The following is a 23,866-nucleotide window of genomic DNA, read 5'->3' as shown; positions in this document are numbered from 1 at the left end:
CCCACTTTGGGTTTTGACAACATGTCTTGGTTCCAGACCTCATTACAACCTTGGTCTAAATATGTCCCAAAGTGTGTAATCCCAAACATGAGGTATAAGTGACCTTACCTAATACTAAAAGGCATCTCTTGACTGAGCAGGATATCAAGGAGCCCTGAGGGAAAATACAGTCAACGGGGCATCAAGAGAAAAGAGTTGCATGTAATGGAAAGAAAAATTAAAGAACAATCATAATGTTCTAGTTCAAATTGTCTTTAGTTGCACCATATTCCTTCCGTCATAAGATCAAAAGTAAGATTTTTGCTGATAGCTACAAAATTTTCGATTCCATTCTCAGCTCCTCATTAAAAGATCCAGCAGGTCCTTTTGCATTGCTGTCACCATCCCCTACTCCTGGGCAGTTTGAATTAGTTAATTTTGTGTAATTTCAGTGTGCTCTCTGAACATTTATCATACAGTAATTACCTCTTCGGAAGTTAAAGTGCTATATTGGAGGTGCACTATGACATGTTGCATTGACAACTTCCTACACAAACTCAGTTGAAGGAATTTATTGTAGAAGGATGGGAATGGGTAGCAATTGGAAAGTGTTGAATACTTCGAGTCATGTGAAGGATGAAAAAAAAACACCAGTTTAGTGGTCTTTTGGTGTGGATCATTTACACTGGCTATTCCCACTTCAATACATATTACGACATAAAATCTTGCACCGTAGAGTGTGCCACTCAGCAATACTCAGTTGCATTGTAAGACAGGTGAGTTTAAGGCAGACCAAAGTTTGTCTATCTCTGAGCTGATGGTCTAACAGTAGCAGTTGATATGAGTCTCGGGATGAATCCCTGGGTATAACCTTGTAGAATAGAGATAGAACTGTGTAATGCGGCTAATTGTGATGAACTTTAGAGAAAAAGCACACTACATCCCTTTGAAGTTCTTGATTAAACATATAGTCCAAAGAGAGAGAGATGATAGTCTCATCCTATCAGTTGAGGTAAAATGCTCAAAATCTCTGGAGTGGGACTTGATTCTATAATATTTTCTCTTCAATTATGCTGCTGAGCCAAACATACAGTCCACTGATAAATAAGAAATTCTACCTGGATCAGACACTTTGCAAATGTTGGTCAGAACCAATAAAGCCAGTCATTTTACAAAAGATCACTTAGATGCTAATTCAGTCATTCACTGTGCATTTTATATGAGACACGTGCAAGAAAGTACTGGGAAGAAACATAGTAAACATATGGGTTAAATTTCAGAAAAATTGTGAAACTTGGAGTTAATTTCAATCAAATTAGTACTTGCATGACTTTGTAAAAAGTGTGATCTTCATTTTATTGCCCTGGACATACATACCCAGGGTGTAAATGCCATTAAAATTAGTTTTTTTTGCAGCAGCAGCAGAAGCTGCAGTACTGTAGATTACAAAAAATGACAAACATAAATTGACATAAACTTAAGTTAATATAAATTACTGTTCATGAAATGAATGAGGAATGATTATTTGGTTAGCTTATTTACAGGTTTACTGTACTTCAAGTCATTTAGACATCTTATTTAAATAACTTTAAGGCTGTAATCTAATTTCAAGTCTAAGGTAGCAGTTACACTCCGCTGTGACATTATAGTATCAAGTGTGGCCTCTTGAGGTCATGTTAACCTGATAACTAACAAATTGTACTACATAATATGTATAATCATTATGTTTTAAATTTTAACTTAGACAAGATTTGTATGAACTGGGCTTGGTGGCTTGTGCAAGATCATATACGGTACATTATGGATAATGTTTATGGAGCAATCAGTTTTGATTTGGAAATATTATTTTACATTATTAATTTCACAGCTACAGAAAACTAACCCTTTTTTGTTTGACAAGGGTGTTACCGAATATTGTAATTAAGGCAAGGTGGGTAGGACAGCTCATCAGTCATGACACAATTTGAAACATGGATCAAGCTCGGAAATCTATGCTAATCTTATGTTCCTAAATATACACTTTGGCATAACTAACTTTATTGCATGGAGCACTTAGCACAGTGGTAATGATGCCACTGCAAAAGCACAAGCTTTCAGTTCACTCTTGACATATAGATCTTTAACCATTATGTCACTTGTTCCAGGTCATTACAGTTGGGCAAGGGTTACAGCTGAAAGACCTTTGCAATGGCACAAAACTGGATGACTTTGTTATCATTGGTGATCCTGCTACAGCCACAGACACTCAAACTCTCATTTGCACACTGTCTGAGGAAGAGCTAAGAAAAGTCGAAAGAACATTCTTCTCTAACCTGGATATCCTAAAGTTAACCAAAGTAAGTGACTGAGTTATTACTCAGACAACACACCAAACATAACTTGACTTCCTCTGAGAAAAATGTTTGGGATTGGAATTCTCCTAATCTTCATACATTGGGCTTATTCACCCCTGCCAATATTTTCCATGAGAGAAAGAGAAATAAAGAATTTCGCAGAAATGGAATTCTCAGAAAGAAAATCAGGGTTAATATCACTGGAATACTGTATGTTGTGAAATTTGGTGTTATTATGCAATACAAATTTTTTAAATATCTATAAATAACAATAAGAAATATTGTAATTGGTGCTTGGGTTTCCTTCCACAGTCTACCAGTTATCAGGTTAACGGGTCATTGTAAATTGTCCTAGGTCTAACCAGTGGGTTGTTGCATGGTGCAGATTGAAGGGCCAGATGGGCCTGTACTGCGCTGCAAATAAAAATAAAATATTAAATTAAATGAGTAGTACAAGACGAATGCAAAAAAACATGTTCGTATTCCTGGAAGCTATATAGCAGTGAGGTAATCCTGGGAACTTTAGACCCATGAGTCTCAAGTCGGTGGTAGGGACGGCACTGGAGCGAATTCTTAGAGATAAGATTTTTGTGTATTTGGAAACATATGGCCTAATTAGGAAGAGCAGGCTTTGTGCAGGGCAAGTCGAGTCTAACAGACTTGATTGAATTTTTTGATGAGGTGACGAGGGTGATTGATGAAGGTAGACTGTGGTTGTTATCGACATGGATTTCACAAGGTGCCCCATGGAAGGCTGATTTAGAAGATTAAATGGTAAATGGCCATTTGGATTCAGAACTGGCTTTCCCATGGAAGACAGAGGGTAGTGATGGAATGGACTTGTTCGAGCTGGAGGTCTGTGATTAGTGGTGTTCCACAGGGATCGGTACTGGGACCTCTGCTGTTTGTGATATAAATAAATGACCTGGATGAAAATGTAGATTGGTGGGTTAGTTTTCAGATCATAAGATGTTTGCTGGTGTTGTGGCTAGCGTAGGTGACTGGCAAAGAATACAGTAGAATATAGATCAGTTGCAGATATGGGTGGAGAAATGGTAGGTGGAGGTTAACCCGACCAAATGTGAAGTGTTGTATCTTTGCAGGATCTGTTAAGGGAAAGATTCTTGACAGATTTGATGAGCAGAGGATCTCTGGATCCAAGTTCATAGCTCCCCAAAAGTGGCTACACGTGTATATAGGATAGTTAAGAAGGCATATGGCATGCTTGTCTTTATTATCTGAACATCGAGTTCAAGAGCCAGGAAGTTATGTTGCAGCTTTATAAAACTTTTGTGTAGGCCATATGTGGAGTATTGCATATCGTTCTGATCACCCCATTATAGGAAGGATGCTAGAGTGTTGGAGAGGGTGCAGAAGATGGTTACAGGGTTGTTGCCTGGATTAGAGGCTATGTGCTCTGAAGAGAAGTTGGACAATCATGGGTTTGTTTTCCCTCGAGTGGCAGAGGTTGAGTGGAGTAGTGATAGAGGTTTGTAAGATTATGAGAGGCTTAGATAGAATAGACAGACTATCTTTTTCCGAGGATTGAAATGTCTAATAGTGGTGGGCGTGAATTTAAGGTGAGGGGGGCAAGTTCAAAAGAGATGTGAAGGGTAAACTTCTTACACAGAGAGTGGTGGAGCCTGGAATTCACTGCCATGGAGTGGTAGCAGAGGCAGCAGCATCATGGACTTCTAAGAGACATTTAGATGGGCACATAGATGTGAGGGGAATGGAAGGATAAAGACATTGTGTAGGTATAAAAAAATTGCTTCATCAGCTATTTGATTACTAGTTTACGTGGTTCAGCACAATATGGTGGGCCAAAGGGCCTGTTGCTGTGCTGTACTGTTCTATGTTCTGGTGTACATGGGTTTATTGTTCATTCAGAAATCTGATGGCAGAGGGGATAAAGCTGATCTTAAAATATTGAGTGTGTGTCTTCAGGCTCCTTTACCACCTCCTTGATGATAGCAATGAGAAGAAGGCATGTCCTCGGGAGATTGGTTCTTAAACAATGCATGCCATCTTTCTGAGGCATCGCCTTTTGCGCACGTCCTCAATGTTGGGGAGGCTAGTACTTATGATAGGGCTTGCTGGGTTTGAAACTTCCTGTACCTTTTTCCAATACTATGCAGTGGCACCTCCATACCAGACTGTGATGCAACCAAATAAAGTGTTCTCCATGCTATATCAGTAGAAATTCGCAAGAATCTTTGTTGACATACCATATCTCCTCAAACTCCTAATGAGATGTAGCCATGTCATGCCTGCTTTGTAATTGCATCAATATGTTGGGCCCAAGATGGATTTTCAGAGATGTTAACCCTCTGGAACTTGAGGCTGCCTACCCTTTCTACTGCTGATCTCTGGATGAAGATGGGTGTGTGTTCTCTTGCCTTTCCCTTCTTAAAGTCCACAATCAATTCCTTGGTCTCACCAATTTCTTACTGTTGTTGAGTGAAAGGTTGTTATTGCCCCACCACTCAACAAGCTGATCTATCTCACTCCCTTATATCTCCTCGTCGTCATCTGAAATTCTGCCAAAGTCAGTTGTGTTATCTGTAAATTTATAGATGGTGTTTGAGCCATGTATGGCCACACAGTCATGGGTGTAGAGAGAGTAGAAGCATGTATCCTTAAAGTGTACCAGTTTTGATTGTCAGTGAGGAGGAGATGTTGTTGCCAGTTTCCACTGACTGTGGTCTCCCGATGAGTAAGTCAAGGATCCAGTTGCAGAAGGCCATACACAGGCCCAAGTTTTGGACCTTGTTGATTAGTACTGAGGGTATGAACACTGAGCTGGAATCAACAAACATCAGGCTGACGTAGCTATTGCTATTGTCCAGGTGTCCAAGACTGAGTGGAGTGCCAGTGAGATTGCTTCTGACTTAGACCTATTGTGGCTATATATACCAACGCTTCTTTCTGTAATTTACAGTTTTTATTATTATATATTGCAGTGTACTGCTGCCACATAACAGTAAATTTCACAACATGTGCCAGTGCTATTAATTCTGATTCTGATAAATTATTGGGGAAGCACATGGGACTGAAGGTGAAACAATCACTTAGAGCCGAAGGCCTGAACCCCAGGGTTTTAAGGAAATGGTCAGAAAGATAATTGGTTGAATTTTTTTTTCAAAACTCACTAAATACTTGAAATATTGATGAACTATAGGGGATTGGCAGAGATAATGCGTGCTTACATTGAAAATTTGGACAAGCAGGAAGGGTCTGGTAGCCTATTCCTACTACTATAAACTTGTGTTCTTGTGATGATCTGAATTAAATGCTCACTCTCTCTAAAGGAGGGTGATCATTGCCTGTGCACATTTGTTTTGTTAATATTATCTTGTCTGTTCTTTACAGAAGGGAATGGCCATTGATCCTCTTGCAACGATAGAGGTGTCTAACGCCATTGACTCTGTGCTTCAAAACGTCATGATTCTCACTAAAGAGGTGCGGTGAACTATTTGTTAAATTAGCACATAGATACCCAGGAGACCAGTATTGCTCCGGAAGTCCTTGTCCTTGTTATGCTCTTGGTGTTACTATTCCAGAAATTCTGAGGATGTAGCCTCCTGCGTCCTGTACTGAAGTATCTATGTGTGACAGAGTTCGTCAGCTGGCTTCACAATTTTTACCTTCAGTAGATGCTTGATACTTTCCCTACTTTTTGGGTGAACTTCCAAAACAATTAAGATGAGGGTATTTTCCCTGTTTGGTTCCCAGTGTAGTGCCAAGCAATTTAGTCTGTCATTGAGAAATCCTGGGCACCTGAGGTATCGACTTCATACAATGATTTTGACCCCGTCATAAGGAATCATATCCCATTAGATGACACTACCCACAACTGTGTCTCTCAGTAGGAAAGTCAATGCAGGTCTCAGGCCATGTTGAAATTCATTTGAAATAGACCCAGAAAATACTCAATGGCTCAGGAAGGATAGGCAGAGAAAGTTAATGTTTCAGGTCCAAGACCCAGATTGCATTAACATTGGTGAAACTCAGTCCACATGGGTCCTCCATTGCCTTAGCTGTTTCTCTGTCAGCTTAAACTGGAAGGGCAAGTTGCAACGTATCGTGGGTAGATCATCATTGTTCATTGTGAAACTTTCTGATTTCACTTCTCTGAGAGCAGTGGGCTGAGTATTGGGGTATTTATCCATTCACTCAATGCTGATGGTGCAACCTTGCACCAATTATTATGAGATATTTCTAACTTGACACTGATTAAGCTGACATTCTATATCCATGGGTTGGATCCTACCCCAGTTCATAGTTTCAAAAGAAAACCCTGAGGGTAACATTTACCTTTGCTGCTGTTGACATATCAAATTAACCCATGCATGAAGAAAAAGCAGTTGCTTGGCTACAAGCACATAGTTCCTGCTTATTTGATTGATAACTCTCCCTCAGAAACAAAATGTTCTTGCCAACTGTCAAAGGTGTAATGAATTGGGGATTTGTGATTTTTAGACTGGCATTGTTGCTTCTCTTTCATATTGCAATGCACATCCTTGAACTCATGAAATCATATTTTACACAGAAAACTTAGAAAGATTGCTGTCCCAGAAACTTGGCATTAAATTAGCAACCTCACAGTACAGTCGGCCCTCCTTATCCGCAGGTTCTGCACACGCAGATTCAACCAACCGTGGATCAGGAAAACCAGGAAGTTCTCTCTCCAGCACTCGTTGTTTGAGCATGTACAGACTTTTTTTCTTGTCGTTATTCCCGTAACAATACAGTATAACCGCTATTTACATAACATTTACATTGTATTAGGTATTATAAGTAATCTAAAAATGACTTAAAGATATGGCAGTCCCTTGGTTAAGAACGAGTTCCATTCCTGAGTCCGTCTTTAAGTCAGATTTGAAGTCGGAACAGGTACATCCGATATTATGTAGCATCAGTTAGTCAAACGTTTTTCTTAGTACTGTATATTATACATATTTTGCTTTTCTATTCATATAAAACACTTCAGAAATATACATATTTCAATAATTAAACCACTACGTTGCTTAGTGATAATTGTAGCTTTCATCGGGGCAGGGCCTTTTACATGCTCCATTAAAATTGTTCCGATCGTTGACCGACTGTAGCCTAACGCTTTTCCAATGACTGATGATGTTTCACCTCTTTCCGATCGCTTTATTGCTTCCACCTTATTTTCAATCGTGATTGTAATTATTTTTGTGAACAGAAACACTGCGCATTCAGAGCTGCGCAGCCAGGTCCTAATGTCCACCGCACTGAGACAGGTTAAATAAAGTCCGGAGTTCCGCTGGGTCCTAAAGACCACCACATTGTGACAGGTTAAATAAGAGACTTGAGTATTCGTGTTTTTTGGTATCTGCGGGGGAGGGGGGGTCTCAAAACCAATCCCCCGCGGATAAGGAGGGCCAACTGTACCACTGGGCCCACACTGATGTACCAAGCAAGCTGGATGCTTGTTTCTCTGTTCTGTCCTGAATGGACTAACTGCTGTTGGAAAATAGTTCTATGAAAACAAGTTTTCACTACTTTCCTTGACTCCTACATCTTCAGCAGGTGATCAATATTAAGAAGGCTTAAGGTTCTTTGCAATTACATCCAGTTATTGACTCGCTCTATACCTCCAGCAGAAGCCGGGGAACCGTCCATTCTGAACACAACCCCCAAAACGTGAACTGTTTCTGTTTCCATAGATGCTGCCTGACCTGCTGAGTTTTTAGAGCAATTTCTGCTTTTATCACAGAGAAGCAGGCCATTCTGCCCCTCAGACTATGCCTGAGTTGGTGTTGTACGTGTCAGTACTCTCAACCCCCTTCTTCTCATTTTTGTTTCCTGTCTTACTCTTTTTCGCAAGAAAACTGAAAGGGCCAGAAATCCAAAATAAAGCCATCAGATGCTGAAAGTGCTCAGTTATGGAAAGAAATTCAAAATGTTGAGTCTGGCCCTCTCCCAACAGAAGCTGCTTGACCTGCTGATGCTCCCAGTCTATGTTATTGTTTTTTTTGCTCTGGTTCTTATTCAGTTATCCTTCCTGTTTATCGAGCTTTCCCTCACAAACTGGCAGGATACTTGGTAGTGTGGAGGAGCAGAGGGATCTGGGGGTACATGTCCACAGATCCCTGAAAGATGCCTCACAGGTAGATAGGGTAGTTAAGAAAGCTTATGGGGTGTTAGCTTTCATAAATCGAGGGATAGAGTATAAGAGACGCGATGTAACGATGCAGCTCTATAAACCTCTAGTTAGACCACACTTGGAGTACCGTGTCCAGTTCTGGTCGCCTCACTATAGGAAGGAAGTGGAAGCATTGGGAAGGGTACAGAGGAGATTTACCAGGATGCTGCCTGGTTTAAAGAGTATGCATTATGATCAGAGATTAATGGCTTTACTCTTTGGAGAGAAGGAGGATGAGAGGAGACATGATAGAGGTGTACAAGAGGAATAGACAGAGTTGACAGCCAGCGGCTCTTCCCCAAGGCATCGCTGCTCAGTACAAGAGGACATAGCTTTAAGGTAAGGGGAGGGAAGTTCAAGGGGGATATTAGAGGAAGATTTTTCACTCAGAGAGTGGTTGGTGCATAGAATGCACTGCCTGAATCAGTGGTGGAGGCAGATACACTAGTGAAGTTTAAGAGACTACTAGACAGGTATGACTAGTAACAGACTACTAGACTGTAGCCTAATGTTCTATGTAAACCTGTACAACTCCCCTCAAGTACAAGTCCTGGTAGAGAGCCACAAGTTGCTGCTCTCTCATTCTGAAGAAATTCCCTGTTTGTATTTGCGACTACTTTACAACAAAGGCCCTTGGACCTCTCTGTAAATGGGAGTTTCTTTGTTCGGTCTAGTCTGTAATTTTTACAGTCCTCAAAGCCACGCTCAAGCCACACCTCAGTCTTTTATATTCTCTTCTCCTCTGTTGCGGGTGTTTGTTTCTGCCTTGCCTGCTTTGTGTTGGCATACTGTTTGCGTGTTCTGACACATTACAGTGGTGCAATATTCCAATTTGTCTGCAGACTCTCTTTGTTTGATCGTTTGCAATATGAATAGTGGCTATTATCCCAGGAGCTCCCCCTCCCTTGAATGCAATGTTTATGAATTATGCATTTAAATTAGTTAGGAGCCTTCTGTCAAATGAACTCTAGTAACCCCACAGTGCATGAGAGGCTCTCAAGCCACTTACGGTTACTTCTGGTTTCAGATTTAACTGTGTGATCACACATCCTTTTCCTTTTCAATCAATGGAAAGTAAAAAGCACCAAAAGCAAGTAAGTTGACTGGAAATACTATTTCACAGACGCTTAAAAATTTATATATTTCTGTATTGCATAAGTCTAGATGAGCAGAAATAAGCATATGAGCAAGCTACAGTGTCAGTTTACAGTACTTTGGCTCGCCTTTGTCTGTTAAAAATAATTGAAGCCATGTGATACCAAACGAGCTGACGTGGCCAAGTTGTCCCAGTACACACTGTCAAGGGGAACTAGCGTTCCTTTTGGACTTCTGCCAACTGGCCTGTTAACTCTTTTTCTCGTTTTGCCAATCAGACAAAACAACATAATCTGCAGATAACGAAAACAGAAGATGCTGAAGGTACTCAGCAGGTTGGGCAGCATCTGTGGAGAGAGATACAGAGTCAGTGTTTGAGGTCAATGACCTTTCACTCATTTTACCCTGAGATGTGTTTGTTTTCTCTCTCTCTCTCTCTCTCTCTCTCTCTCCCCCTCCCCTCTCCCCTCTCTCTCCCTCTCTCCCTCTCTCCCCTCTCTCTCCCCCCCTTGTCTCTCTCTCTCTCTCTCTCTCACTTTTGCTTTGTCTCTCTGCCTCTTTGCCAGTTTGCCACTCTGCTAATCTGTCTCTCCATAACTTCTCTCGGACTTCCCAACTCCTGGTTTCTAACGATAGCTGCGCTTTGCTTTTTGCTGATAGTCGTCAGATCCCAAAGATATTTTAAAACTGTCCATGACGAATAGTTAGTGTATCCCGAAGCAGTGGTTGTCCTGTTTAATGTGGGTGCATTTGCAGACAAGTCATAGATTCAACAGTGATAGTTCTTTCCTGTAGAGAAGATTTATTGGGTGATCGTTACAGTTTCAAAAGTTTCTGATCTAAGTTTTTTTTTGGTATCATCTGTGATGTGATAGGATGAGAATAATCCATTTAAAAAAAAACAAGAAAAGTCTTTTAACTGTTCTCTCACTGACACAGTGACTATTAGTTCATCTAGGAACAGAACAAAACATGTATATGAGATAACACATTTAAATCATCCATTCTCTGGGTCAGAAAACCCATGGTTTCAATCCTGTTCCAGGCACTTGAGCAGAAAAGCTTTGCAGCTATTGAAGGAGCTCCAGAATCATAAACATGGAACCAGGCCCTTCTGTCCATACTCATCTTCAAATACTCAGTTACACTCATCTTATCCTAACGTCCTCTTATTCTCCCCAATATCCAACAATTCCACCGTTCACCCATGCACCAAGGACAATATGCAGTTAGCCTTTTGATCTTGAGAGGTGGGAGGCAACCCATGGGGTCATATGAAGCACGTGCAAACACTTAAGTTGAGGCTCTGTCTGCCTCTTAGGCAGATGCAAAAAGTTCTGTGACAGTTTTGATGAGCGACAAGTTTTCACCAGTTTCCCGGCCTGCATTTACAGTTGGCCCTGCTTATCCGCGAATTCCGTATCCACGAATTCAACCAACTGCGAAAACCCGGAAGTGCTCTTCCAGCACTTGTTGTTTCAGCATGTACAGACTTTTTTTCTTGTCATTATTCCCTAAACAATGCAGCGTAACAACTATTTTACATAGCATTTACATTGTATTAGGTATTATAAGTAAACTAGAGATGATTTAAAGTATACGGGAGGATAGCGTGGGTTGTCGTGGGTCGGGATCGAAAAAAATCGGAAGTTCTCTTACTAAGTAAGACAACAGGTACATCCGGTATTATTTAGCGTCAGTTAGTCAAACGTTTGTCTTAGTATATAGTATATATTTCACCTTTCTTTACATGTAAAACACTTAAGAACGTATGTTTCAGTACCGGGCTCAGGAACTTCTTCCCGAGTTCGATCCAGTGACAGACCGCTATCGAGTGCACTCTCCATCCATGGCGGGTTGATGTGGAGGATCAAAAATGCAAAACCCTAAAACCCAATAATTAAACCACTACGTTGCTTAGTAAGAATTGTAGCTTTCATCGGGGCAGGGCCTTTCTCACTTTATCCTTTAAAATTGTTCCAATCATTGACCAGAGTAGCCTAACACTTTTCCAGTGACCGATGGCATTTCACCTCTTTCCAATCACTTTATTATTTCCACTTTATTTTCAATTGTGATCGTGATTATTTTCATGAACAGAAACACTGCGCATTCAGAGCTGCGCAGCCAGGTCCTAATGTCCACCGCACTGAGACAGGTTGAATAAAGTCCGGAGTTCCGCTGGGTCCTAATGTCCACTGGATTGAGACAGGTTGAATAAGGGACTTGAGTATCCGTGAATTTTGGTGTCCGTGAGGGGTCCTGGAACCAATCCCTCGCGGATAAGGAGGGCCGACTGTATCTCTTATTCAACATTGTTTTGGAGAATGTCGCATTGCCATTTGAGAGCTTGATGTGACATGACAACATTGCTTACCTCTCTCATTATCTGTATATCACCTTGGGTACCACATTAAATTCCCCATACAATAATTGCAAGCATACATGCAAATTAGGAGCCAAAGTCTTGGCTTTTTGAGCTTGCTCTGTTTTTCAGTAAAAATATGTCAGTTCAACTCCACTCTCCTGACTACCCTAGTAGCCCTGCAAGTTACTTATCAAGAATCTTTCTCTCTTTGCATTAAAAATTTCATGAGAAACCCCATCGGTGCTGTTCACACAGAATTGAAATGTTAACAAGGGAAATGCAGAGCATTAATTAGAGGCATGGAAACAGCCCCTCCAGCCCAGCTCATCCATATTATTCAAGTTGTCTATCTGAACTAGTCCCATTTTCCTGCATTCATCCCATATCCCTCCAGATCTTTTCTCTCCATGTTTCTGTCCAAATATGTTTTACCCATTGTGGTGATAACCACCTCAACAGCTTCCTCTAGCAGCTCATTCCATCACCTCTGTATGTATGAAAAGTTACCTCGCAGTTCTCTATTAAATCTACCTCCTCCCATCTTCTCTTCTAATATATTTACATATATATGTGCACTTGCAATGCCACTGTCACACTGTAATTTCAATCATTTGGAATCAATAAAGTATCTATCAATTTCTATCTTAAATCTATGTCTTGAGGTTCTAGACTCCCTGACACTTGAAAAAGACTGTCCTTAATCATGGTCCATCCACTATGGGGTGCCTCCTCAATCTCCTGCTCTCCAGGGAAATGTCCTAGCCCACCCAGACTCCCCTTATAACTCATACCCTCCAGTCCTAATGACATCCTTGTAAATCTTTTAATGCCATCCTTCCTACACAAGGGAAATCAGAACTCAACAGAATACATCAAGTGTGGCCTCACTGATTTCTGTTGTTAATGCCAACTGAACCTCAGGATACAAGTCTCTGAGTTGGATCACCTCCCCATCTCTCACTTGACATTTGGGGTCCATGAGAGCTACTTTGCCGTTATTTTTTAAAATATAAAACTCATCCACCCTGTGAATTGGAACTATGTAGTTGTTATCACTAAGTATTATTCTAAAGGTGAAATTCTCAAAAAACAGAACATTGAAGCCATTGTTAAAAGGGGAAATTTAATATCATATGTAGTACTTTACCAAATAATAATTTATGACAGTTACTAAAAAAAATCTCAGTATACACATTGAGGAACCACACGCTAGTACTATGAGGTGGCAGTTTTGACACATAAATCCTCGTACTTGCAACATATACAAATTCTACAAAGATGAGTTTCACTCTATCTCAGAAACATCTTCCAACCTAACAGCACTTCCAAGCAATCAAATTTCAGAGTAAATTTTATTATCAAGTTATGTATAAGTCTTGTAGGTCTCGTGTGTGCTTTCCCACACTTGCTTCATCACCGAATCAGATACTTATCAACTCAGTTTGGGCACGTACTCTGGAGATCCCTGCTAAATGTCTCCACACCCCTTTCTTTAAAATCTTCTCTGAGAAATAAAGGAGTAAAAGTGTACCCTCAGTTACATAAGCCACATGTGTCATTTAGTAGCTTTTGTGTGTTACTGTTAAAGTCGAATCTGAATAGAACTCAGGACACCAGCTTCTTATAGTTAAAGCAGTTTATTGCCGCACCCTCCTGCAGGAGTTTGAGATTCAGTTGTCGAAGGGAAGGCACGTAAGTACTGCCACCATCTGACAAGTGGACCCCTTAGTCAGGTTAGAGCCGTGTACTTATACTTCGTAAGTCCCGTACCTTACTGTTTCAGATGTTATTAGAACTGCTACTCCCACCAAGTCTGTTGGTGCAGAACCTAGTTACAGATAAGAGAGTTTTTAAATGAAGGTTTTAATTACAGATGGGTGTACTGTCCAATCCTTATCAGTTATTCCCTTTACAAGACCCTGACGGATGTTCATTCTTGTCCTTATCAGTGAGCCCTCCTCCTCTTACTCAAACGAGGGTACAATGTAGAATATTATCAACTCTCAATGTCTCTCTCTGTATACCAAAGGAGAACTAGTTATAAGCCAGGGTTTTTTTTGGTAACTGCTGAAGACAGAGTTTACTTCAGTTCAAAAATTCCTATTCAGTCCCAATTATTCTTTTATCCAGAGGTTACATAGGTTCAAAATGATTTTTTATTTAATAGCCTCAGTTCTTCATTATAACTTCTGAAATTCAAGGACAATCAAACTTCGGGAGGATAGTGTAGATGCAATACTCCATTCTGCATTTACATCAGGAAAATGTAGATATATTTCTATCCTTCCAGAACTTTTGTTTTAGTTAGAGTCACATTCGCATCTGTGGTGACACCATGATCTTGACTTAATTCATAGAACACTAAATATTCGTTGCATTTCGTAGAATCTTTCATTTCCAATTATCAGATTCCTCAGCGTGTTGAAGTAAGATCATTTCACTGGTAGTTTACTGGAAGGAAAGCCAGAGCAGAACTGTTCACTGGTTAAGAGGAGCAGAAGGTACCAGCCATGCCCCTGGGTCCAAACAGCTGCTAAACCCTTGGTTTCCTGTGTCTCTTGTCTTTGCACAGTTGACTGAGGTTAGGAGTTGGAGTGACATGAGAAAAGAGGTGAAGCTGCTTAGCAACGATAGCTTGTCAGGATCGCCCCAGGAGCTGTACCAAGCCGTGACGAGGATTGTGTGTGGACATCCAGAAGGTGGGGGCTTAAAAATCAAATCCCTGAATTGGTACGAGGACAACAACTACAAGTACCTTTTGGGCAGAAACAGCACAGATGAAGAGTCCTCGCAATATGACAATTCAACAAGTGAGTATCTGCATTTGGTCATCTCCATGCAAATGAAGTTTGGGTACTTTCTTAGTAAATGATTCATGTAACAGGCTGAAACACGATGAATAAGGGAGTTGAGAAAGGGGTGCTAAATGAGCCATAAACAGGTTGCCAGCTTGGGTCTGGTATTTCCAGGAATTAAAAATTACTCAATGAGGAGTAACTTTGGGGGAAAGTCATAGGGACATTAAAACTAAGCTGTTGGTCCTTTGTCTGATGTTTTTGATACTTTCCTTCAGTCATGCTAAGGACCTTGGAGAAGGGAGAAAGAGCTGTTGAAGGCAGGAGTCACGTGATGAAACCTCCTAAACTATGTCCAGTCAGAGTGGGTGACCTTCATTAAAGAGATTTGGAGAAGAAATCTTCCCCCTTCATTATGCTGTTCATATTCAGATTTATTTATTACATGTACATGAAAACATATGGTGAAATATGATGTTTGTGTTAACAATCAGCACACCCAAGGATACTCTGGGGATAGCCCGCAAGTGTTGCCACACCTTCTGGAAACAGCATTCTGAAGGACCCCACGCACCCCTCATACAATCTCTTCTCCCTCCTGCCGTCTGGGAAAAGGCTCTGAAGTATTCGGGCTTTCTCGACCAGACTATGTAACAGTTTCTTCCCCCAAGCTATCGGACTCCTCAATACCCAGAGCCTGGACTGATGCCTTGCCCTATTGTCCTGTTTATTATTTATTGTAATGCCTGCACTGTTTTTGTGCACTTTACGCAGTCCTGTGTAGGTCTGTAGTCTAGTGTAGCTTTCTCTGTGTTGTTTTGTTTTCACATAGTTCAGTCTAGTTTTTTGTACTGTGTCATGTAAACCATGGTCCTGAAAAACATTGTCTCATTTTTACTATGCACTGTACCAGCAGTTATGGTCGAAATGACAATAAAAGTGACTTGACTTGGTGCCAATATAGCTGACCCACAATGTTCAGCAATGCAAGCAAGAACAAAAAAAAAAACAAGACAACAGTAAAGCAAGCCTCTTTTCCACCTATTACTGGTTTGACCTTCGGATCTAGACCATAGGACTCACTGATCAGGAGATTAACCTCTGAGACTTGGTTCCAGATTCATACAGACTTCTGACATGGTGACCTGATCACTTGTGACTCCTTCAGGCCTCTACTGTGCTCTGTACGTTGATCTTTGGTTTTGCTTTCCATCTGGGTAGCAACCTCAGAACCGGCCTATCATGGGTTCGAAGTATGGGCCTCGACTTCTGGACTCCCATGGACCTCTGACCCTGACGACCTGGGGAGCTGCCAACCCTCGTGCCTCCAGGCTGTACCTCAGACCTACTGTCTGCCACCAACAAGGGGATTGCTGGTTTCCTCAGTGCCTGCTGATCTCACCTCTGGGATTTACTGACGTTCAATCACAGAGCATTCCTACCTAGACTCAATCTCTTGCTCAGACCCTTTATTTACTGCCTCTGACCTCTAACTCCCCCCTCATTCCTGTACCAAAACCTTAACTCGACCCCTAACTCCCCGCACTGTCCCCAAAACCAACCCCGCAAACAATATCATCAAACATTGTAACCGGGTACCAACTTGACCTTGTTCTTACAGAGGACAGATCAGCAACCAATTTGGGTGTGGGCCGATGAGGATGTAATTGCACCCATCCCTCCACCAATGATGTTGGAGAAATTTTAGGTACCTCATGACAAAAAAACAACACCGCTTGTGACTCATAGCTGTATTTTCATAATGCAAGCCAGAAGCTGATTTTCTTATTCTATCCTGCCAGACCACTTTCCTGAATGAGCAATGTACAGGTAGCCCTTAAAAAAGTTGACTATCCACTGCGTTTAAAGAGATATATTTCTTTTGACTCCCTTAATACATTATATTCCATGGCATTATATGAGTGAATTCATTCATTAAATGATTGCTAATAATTAGTGTCCTCCATGCACATAGGCCTCTTTTGAACCCACAAACATTTACAGTATGTTAGCCAGGCAAAGCTGAAACTTCTTTGCTGCTGGATAGAATACTCTTAGATACACAGGGCCCGTTTCTGCAGTCACAGACCTGCGTGGAATATTCACAATGTTGCAACAGATACCAAGGCATTCTTTTTGCTGAGGTACTGTCAGTAAACTTATCTCCAAACTCCTAGACTGGTGAATCAACACCTCTCTCCGCAACTGGATCCTTGACTTCTTGACCAACAGATCACAAGCTATAAAGATAGGCAGCAATCTATAACAATTATTTCAACACTGGTGCCTCCCAAGGCTGCATCCACAGTCCCTTACTCTACTTTCTTTACCTCATAAGTGTGTGTCCAGATTCTGCTCTATCTACATTTACAAATTCGCAGATGATATGACCATAGTGGAGCATATCTCAAATACCAATGTCCAAGTAGAGGAAGGAGATAGAGATCCTGTAATGTGTTGTCATGACAACAGATGATCTCAGCGAAGCAGAAGAGCTGGTCATTAACATCAGGAAGTGGAACTGTGCAAGTGCTCCTGTTTACATCAACTGTATTGAGGTTGAGAAGATCGAGAGCTTCAAGTTCCTAGGAGCCTATCCTGCTCCAACTTCTTCATGTAATTAAGGAATTTTGACATGTGCCTTCTCACTCTCATAATTTTTTATCGATGCACCATGGAAAGCATTCTATCTGGATGTATCATGGCTTGGTATAGCAACTGCTCTGCCCAAGACCACAAGAAATTGCAAAGAGGTGTGGACACTGCTCAGCACATCACAGGAACTAGCCATTTCTCTATAGTCTTTGTCCGCATTTCATGCTGCCTTGGTAAACCAACCAACATAATCAAAAACCCCACCCACTGGGCAGAAGATGTAAAAGCCTGAAAAGACATACCCACCCAAGATCTTCTATCTCTCTGTTATAAGACTGTTGAATGGCCCTCCAGTACAAGATAGCCTCTTGACCGCAGGATCTACCTCACTGTAGCCTTGCACCTTATACCCTCACTGCCCTTTCTCTGTAATGGTAACACTTCAGTCTGACATCACGTTATTGTTTTACCTGGCTCTATGTCATCGCAGCATTGTACTGGAACGATCTGTTTGGACAGAATGCAAGACTTTACCTTGGTACATATGACAAAAATCAAACAATTTGCCAGCTTCAGGTAAGACGTTAAGCAAAGGCTCCATTTATTCTCAGAAGTGAACACTAAAAGATAAATGCAATATTTTGAAGAAGTACAATATTGGATACCTCAACCAACATTTAAAAAATGCCACTGTGGGAGTTTGCTCCGGACAAACTGCACTTGTACTTTATTGCAGCAGTGCCCATACCTCAAAATCATTTCTTTAGACTTTTTGGCAGATTGGGAATCCTAAGGTTATGGAAGATGTTTCTCTGTTGTTGCATTCCCCTCTCTTCTACCCCCCTTTTCTACCCCACTTCTACCCCCTTCTCCCCCTTCTCCCCTTCTCCCCCTCTTCTACCCCCTCTTCTCTCCCCCTCTCTTCTTTCCCCCTTTTTCTCTCCCCCCCTTGTTCTCCACCCTCTCTTCTCTCCCCCCCTCTTCTCTCCCCCTTCCCCCCTTCTCTCTTGATCCTCTCTTTGCCTCACTGTCTTATTTGTTTTTTTCTGCTTTCCTTCACTGATATGTTTTCAATGAGAACTATCACATCAAATATCAATCATTCCCAAAAATAAAGCTGTTCTGTTTTCCTTTTAAGCTCCATACTGCAATGACTTGATGAAGCGTTTGGAATCCAATCCCGTCTCAAAAATGATCTGGAGGGCAATGAAACCATTGTTGGTTGGGAAAGTTCTGTACACTCCCGATACTCCTGTAACCCGGAAAATAATCAAAGAGGTAAGCTTTATAATTAAATGTGTGGGGGAACCTTGATCCTTTTAATCTCTTTTTAAATCCCCAACGTCACTTCCTCTCAACCTACCCATATTCTTTGTTACGTACTTATTATGAGAGCACCTTAATATGATAAAATGCTCTCTGACAAGTTACAGGATTCCAACCTATCATCTTCAGTTGAAAAAGTACAGTCATCATTCTGACTTTAAGATCTGTTTTATTTTTAGCTGGGTTAAAAGGAACTTTTTGAAATTCTCTGTTTAGTGGATTTCAAAGTACTTTTTTTGTTGGCAGTAGCTCAAGTTAATCTGAATGCACTTATAATCTTATGAATCTGATTTTTCACCCAAGGGGTGTGCGTTTGTGGGAAGAGTTAAGTTAAGTGATCTAATTGAACAGCATAATTGGCCTAATGGTTAAAAGGCTTACTCATGCTTTTATGTTTTGCAACACTGAAGTGATCAATTTTACTGGAATCAGTTGCACTAGCTACTACTGGCAAAATTGTGATCTCATGACCACTGGGTCATTTGGACCATTACGGTACCAAATCCAGGCACTATTTTCTGTCACACTGTTTTATGTAGTTTGTTCAACTCACTGTGCATTGAGTTTCCCATTCAAGCTATACAGTTTGTACTAATGACCCTGTACTATTCACCCATGATGCTATTGCAAAGAAGTTAACCAGGTTTCTTTGGAAAGACAAACTTCTTGATTGTATTTATCATTGTAGGTTGATCATCACTATATGTATTTAAAAGAATTTTTTTTTTCTTTCGTGATAACTCCCCCGCGACTATGCATGTATTATTTATTGTGTACAATTACTGTTCAAAATCTGATTGGATGATGAAAAGTGAAAGGACACCATAGTGACACAAAATGTAATACTTTAAAATAGTAGGTTTTGTACTCACAAGAACAGTGAGACTAACTCAGGAATGACAAATATTTGTTCATAATTAATTTTGGCCCTCACTTGTTTTGAGATGGTAAGTGGGTTCAAAAGTAGTTACATAAACCTAGTCTGTACTGGTATTATGAGCTCTGTAGATGTGAGTATTGCATTGGAAAAAATATACTAATGGATTGTGTGACTAAATAAAATTGTGGTTAATTAAATTCAAATGGGCAACATGATATTTAGACTCACAAAGGACAGAATTCTTTCCAAAAAGTAAAAAGCTGGAAACAGTTGAATTCCGAGGAGACTTGAGGTTCTATTTTCATAGCTCAGTACAAAATCGTGGGCAGAGCCAGAAGCAATCCCATGCTGACCTTTATTTCCGGATGACGAGGAGATAGAAAGTATAATTGTTGGTATGTATTGTCCTTCTAAGACCACAAGTGAGTAATTCTAGGCAGCAAACCATCAGAATAATATATTGGCTGTGGATGGAATAGAACGTAGATTTGCCAAATTAATGTATGGGTCCAAAGGTCAGACCATGAAGAAAAATGCAAGTCCTCTGGAATGTAGAAGACAAAAGAGTAATTTGATTGAAGTCTTTGAGACATCCCGAGGTGCCAGTATATTAGAGAGTTGAAAGTTATTGAGACTAGTTGGGTAGTCGAAGATCCTGGGGGAGCAGGGTCAGGAGCAAAATTGGAATGCATTCCCCCACACAGTCTAGAATTCTCTTCAGCAAATTACACCAGGGCTGATTATTAATTTTAAATCTGAGATATGAAGGATATTTTATTCAAAATTATTTAGCGGTATGAGATAGAGAAGCAAAATATAACCTCATTCAACAATGGAACAGGCTAGAGTATCTGTATGGCCGTTCTCTCTCTTATTTCCCTGTCTTATTTCAGGGCTTAATTGATGCTATAAACCATGTGTCAGTAGGTTATGAGATATTGGGTAGTACATAGTGCAAGAAAATTATCCTCAAGGTAGTACGTGGTGACATATGTACCTGGATAATAAATTTACTTTGAACTGTAAATGTATATTGTAAGCATCAATATTATTTTGATACTTTTAAATTAGGAAAACAAATAATAACTTGGCTTTTTCAGTGCTTTGGCCTCATATCGAGAACAAAAGTTGAAGTGATAATTTTAACAATGTCTATCCTTACTGATCTTTCACCAGAATGCCTGTTTTACATGCTGAGCAATGTTGTCATTTGTTACTTTTAGGTTAACAAGACCTTTCAAGAATTGAGTGTCCTCAGGGAAGCTGGAGGGATGTGGGAAGAAATTGGACCAAAAGTAAGGGAATTTATGGAAAGAAGCCAAGCAATGGATTTGATTCGAGTGAGTTACATGCTTTCTAGTATGTGTGCATTCTGCTTGTTTACTTTGTCATCATTTGTCATCAAATCAGACATTACTGATTAATTCTGGAATGTTCTAGTAGTTGAATGTGTGTCACAAACAAAGTGTGCTCATAAGTCTAAGCTAGTTCTGCGTTATATTGGGCACAAAATATGAAGGGGGCTTGAGAGGGTGAACCTCTCAGTTGTTTCCTTGGCTGGAGCAACCACCAACCAGAGTGTCCATTTAAGATTACAATCAGGAACAGCTTTCTTCTTTGTTTGAATCTTTGGAATCATTTGTCCCAGAAAGATGCAGACGTTGCATCATTAAGTACATTCAAACCAGAGATTGTTTTGACTAAAGGGGTTTATAGAACCTGACGGGAATCTGGATAGACAAAAAAAAACTGTAGGTACTGAAATCCGGAGCACCAAAATCTGCTGGAGGAACACAGTGTGTCAAACAGCATCTGTTGGGAGAAAGGAATTGTCGATGTTTCAAATCAAAACTCTGCATCAGAACTGATTAACCATGATCTTATGTCCTAGCAGAGCAGACTCAAAGGGCCTATGTCTATCTGTTGCTTTATTATGGTTCTTATACGATGGTTGGGTGACATAAAGTAGAGAGTGAAGCAAAGACTGCAGAGGATTATCTCTGGCATTGCCAAGTTGGGCTGAATGGCCTATTCTTGTATTTTGAATCTGATAAGAATCAAGCAGGGGAAGAAAAGAACCATGGAAACTTCCACATCAATCCTCTCAAGTAACTATGGTCAGTATTGGAGATGACATAGAATATTTGTATGGAGTTTGACTACCTACAAAATTTACTAAGTGGCTGATACAGTTTCAGCCACAGGGCCTTCTTTGGATTATATTCCAGTGGGCAAGCAATAGGTTATTTTGCTTGGGAAATGAATTTGAGGTGAAATCACTTGATATCATGAAATACACAAATTAACAAGCTACAAACCTTTTAGTAGTATTCTTTTAAAACAATGACCCATAGTTTAAGACTCCACTACAAGAGGAAACTTTCTCTGCACATCCACCTCATTAATACCCTTCAAACCATGTATGTTTTAATCAAGTCCCTTCTCACTTTTTAAACACCTGAAGATAGATGCTTAGCCTGTCTATCCTTTCCTCTTTAGACCACATTCCCATTCCAGTTTTGGTGCAGTAAACCTCCGAACCAATTCTAAAGCAGCAGCATCCATTCTTAAAATAAGGGAACTGATTATTCTCCTCAGTACTCCAGATAAGGTGTTGATGGAATAAGGAGAAAGGGATTGGTTTCGGTAGCTGGTCGATCAATAATCAATGTTAAGGTGATTTCCTCCTATGCTTCTTTTAAGATATGATGGAAACATCTTACCAGGGCTTAGAGATATATCCCGATTTAAAGATGTCTGACCTCTTATTTTCTTCTCTCTCCCTTGCGGTTTGTTTTTTCCAAACATCCACATCAACCCTTCTTCCAACTTGAGAAGTCTTGAATAGTACTTATTCAAGACATTCACAAATTATTTATTTCTACACTCAGGCTGCCGGTTGGGCCTTCCTGAGGACCTACATCCCCCTCTGCCCTACTTCAGTGATCACCAGGGAATTGTTTAATTTATCTGGAGGAGCAAAAAGGATCTGAAATGGAAATCAGCACCTCTAATAATGTGGCCCTCCCATTAGTGTCGATCTGGGTTCCCTTTGAAGTAGTTGGACTGGTGCTTTCTGACTGTCAGCTATGGGAAAGGAATTCTGCTATTCCATTCCAGCATCTCCAGGTCCACAGTTCCTGAACCACTCATGCTCAATTGATTATAGAAATAAATGTAGCTTGTGTTGTAGAGTTCAAGTAAAAAGTCTTCAATTTCAGATCTCCAACATCTGCTTTTTTGACGATTTTCGTTTGTTATTCAGGTGTTCATTCGGAACACCTGACATTGAACAATTGCAATTTTGTTCAGCAGTCAGAGCATTAAAATGAAAACTTCAAAGCGCATCTCATTGATTACATATTGCAGCAACATTAGTGCTAACACTAGCTTTTTGAAGTAGTGCCTCAAGCAGTTGTATCGAAGTACCATTGAAGAGGGAGCTCAGGACAAACATCTCAGATGAATTACAGATATATAATAAGTATTTGCTGAACCCACATCCCACAAGGGTTCGATGCAAAAATTGTAGGATTAACAACCACAGAAGTGAAAGATGTGTGGTGAGTACAGAGGAAGTCACATAAGCTTGTGCAGCTAGTTTATCATTGTTAACCATCAGACAACTTACTCTGCTAAACAGAGAGGGGAAATAGACTACAGACTTAAAAATTCTTCATCATGTCAAGTCAAGTCACTTTTTATTGTCATTTCAACCATAACTGCTGGTACAGTACACAGTAAAAACGAGACAATATTTTTCAGGACCATGGTGCTGCATGAAACAATACAAAACCTACATTGAACTACGTAAAAACAACACAGAAAAAACCACACTAGACTACTGACCTACTCAGTACTGCGTAAAGTGCACAAAACAGTGCAGGCATTACAATAAATAATAAACAAGACAATATGCACAGTAGAGGGCAGTAAGTTGGTGTCAGTCCTAACTCTGGGTATTGAGGAGTCTGATGGAGTCAACAATCTGGAAAGAAGACAGTGGAAACAGTGTGCAGAATTTAATGGAAGAGGAATCAGAATCACATCAGGTTTAATATCATGGGCATATGTTGTGAAATTTGTTGTCTTTGCAGCAGCAGTACAATGCAATACGTAATATATGAAAACTGAATTACAGTAGGAATATATTGATTAAATTGTCAATTAAATAAGCAGTGCAAAAATAAAAATAAAAATGCAGCGAGGGTGGTGTGCACTCAGAAACCTGGTGGCAGAGGGGAAAAAGCTGTTCCTGAATCATTAGCTGTGTGCCTTCAGGCTCCTGTACCGCTACACTGATGATAGCAATGAGAACAG

At 40.4% G+C, this 23,866-nt stretch overlaps 1 protein-coding gene across 1 annotated transcript in view; it reads left to right on the top strand.

The window, feature by feature from the left end:
* LOC132396862 (phospholipid-transporting ATPase ABCA1-like) overlaps window positions 1–23,866 on the top strand; it is a 170,581-nt gene that overhangs the window by 76,674 nt on the left and 70,041 nt on the right. The window contains exons 7-11 of the mRNA XM_059974869.1: window positions 2,124–2,315; window positions 5,685–5,774; window positions 14,523–14,760; window positions 18,479–18,618; window positions 20,770–20,886. Of these exons, the coding sequence (XP_059830852.1) occupies window positions 2,124–2,315; window positions 5,685–5,774; window positions 14,523–14,760; window positions 18,479–18,618; window positions 20,770–20,886 (777 nt within the window). The remainder of the gene's footprint in view (window positions 1–2,123; window positions 2,316–5,684; window positions 5,775–14,522; window positions 14,761–18,478; window positions 18,619–20,769; window positions 20,887–23,866) is intronic.

The sequence above is a fragment of the Hypanus sabinus genome, chromosome 7 (assembly GCF_030144855.1).
Source record: "Hypanus sabinus isolate sHypSab1 chromosome 7, sHypSab1.hap1, whole genome shotgun sequence".
NCBI classification, from domain to species: domain Eukaryota; kingdom Metazoa; phylum Chordata; class Chondrichthyes; order Myliobatiformes; family Dasyatidae; genus Hypanus; species Hypanus sabinus.
Note: the sequence above shows the minus strand (reverse complement) of the source record. Positions and strands in the feature narration are given on the sequence as shown.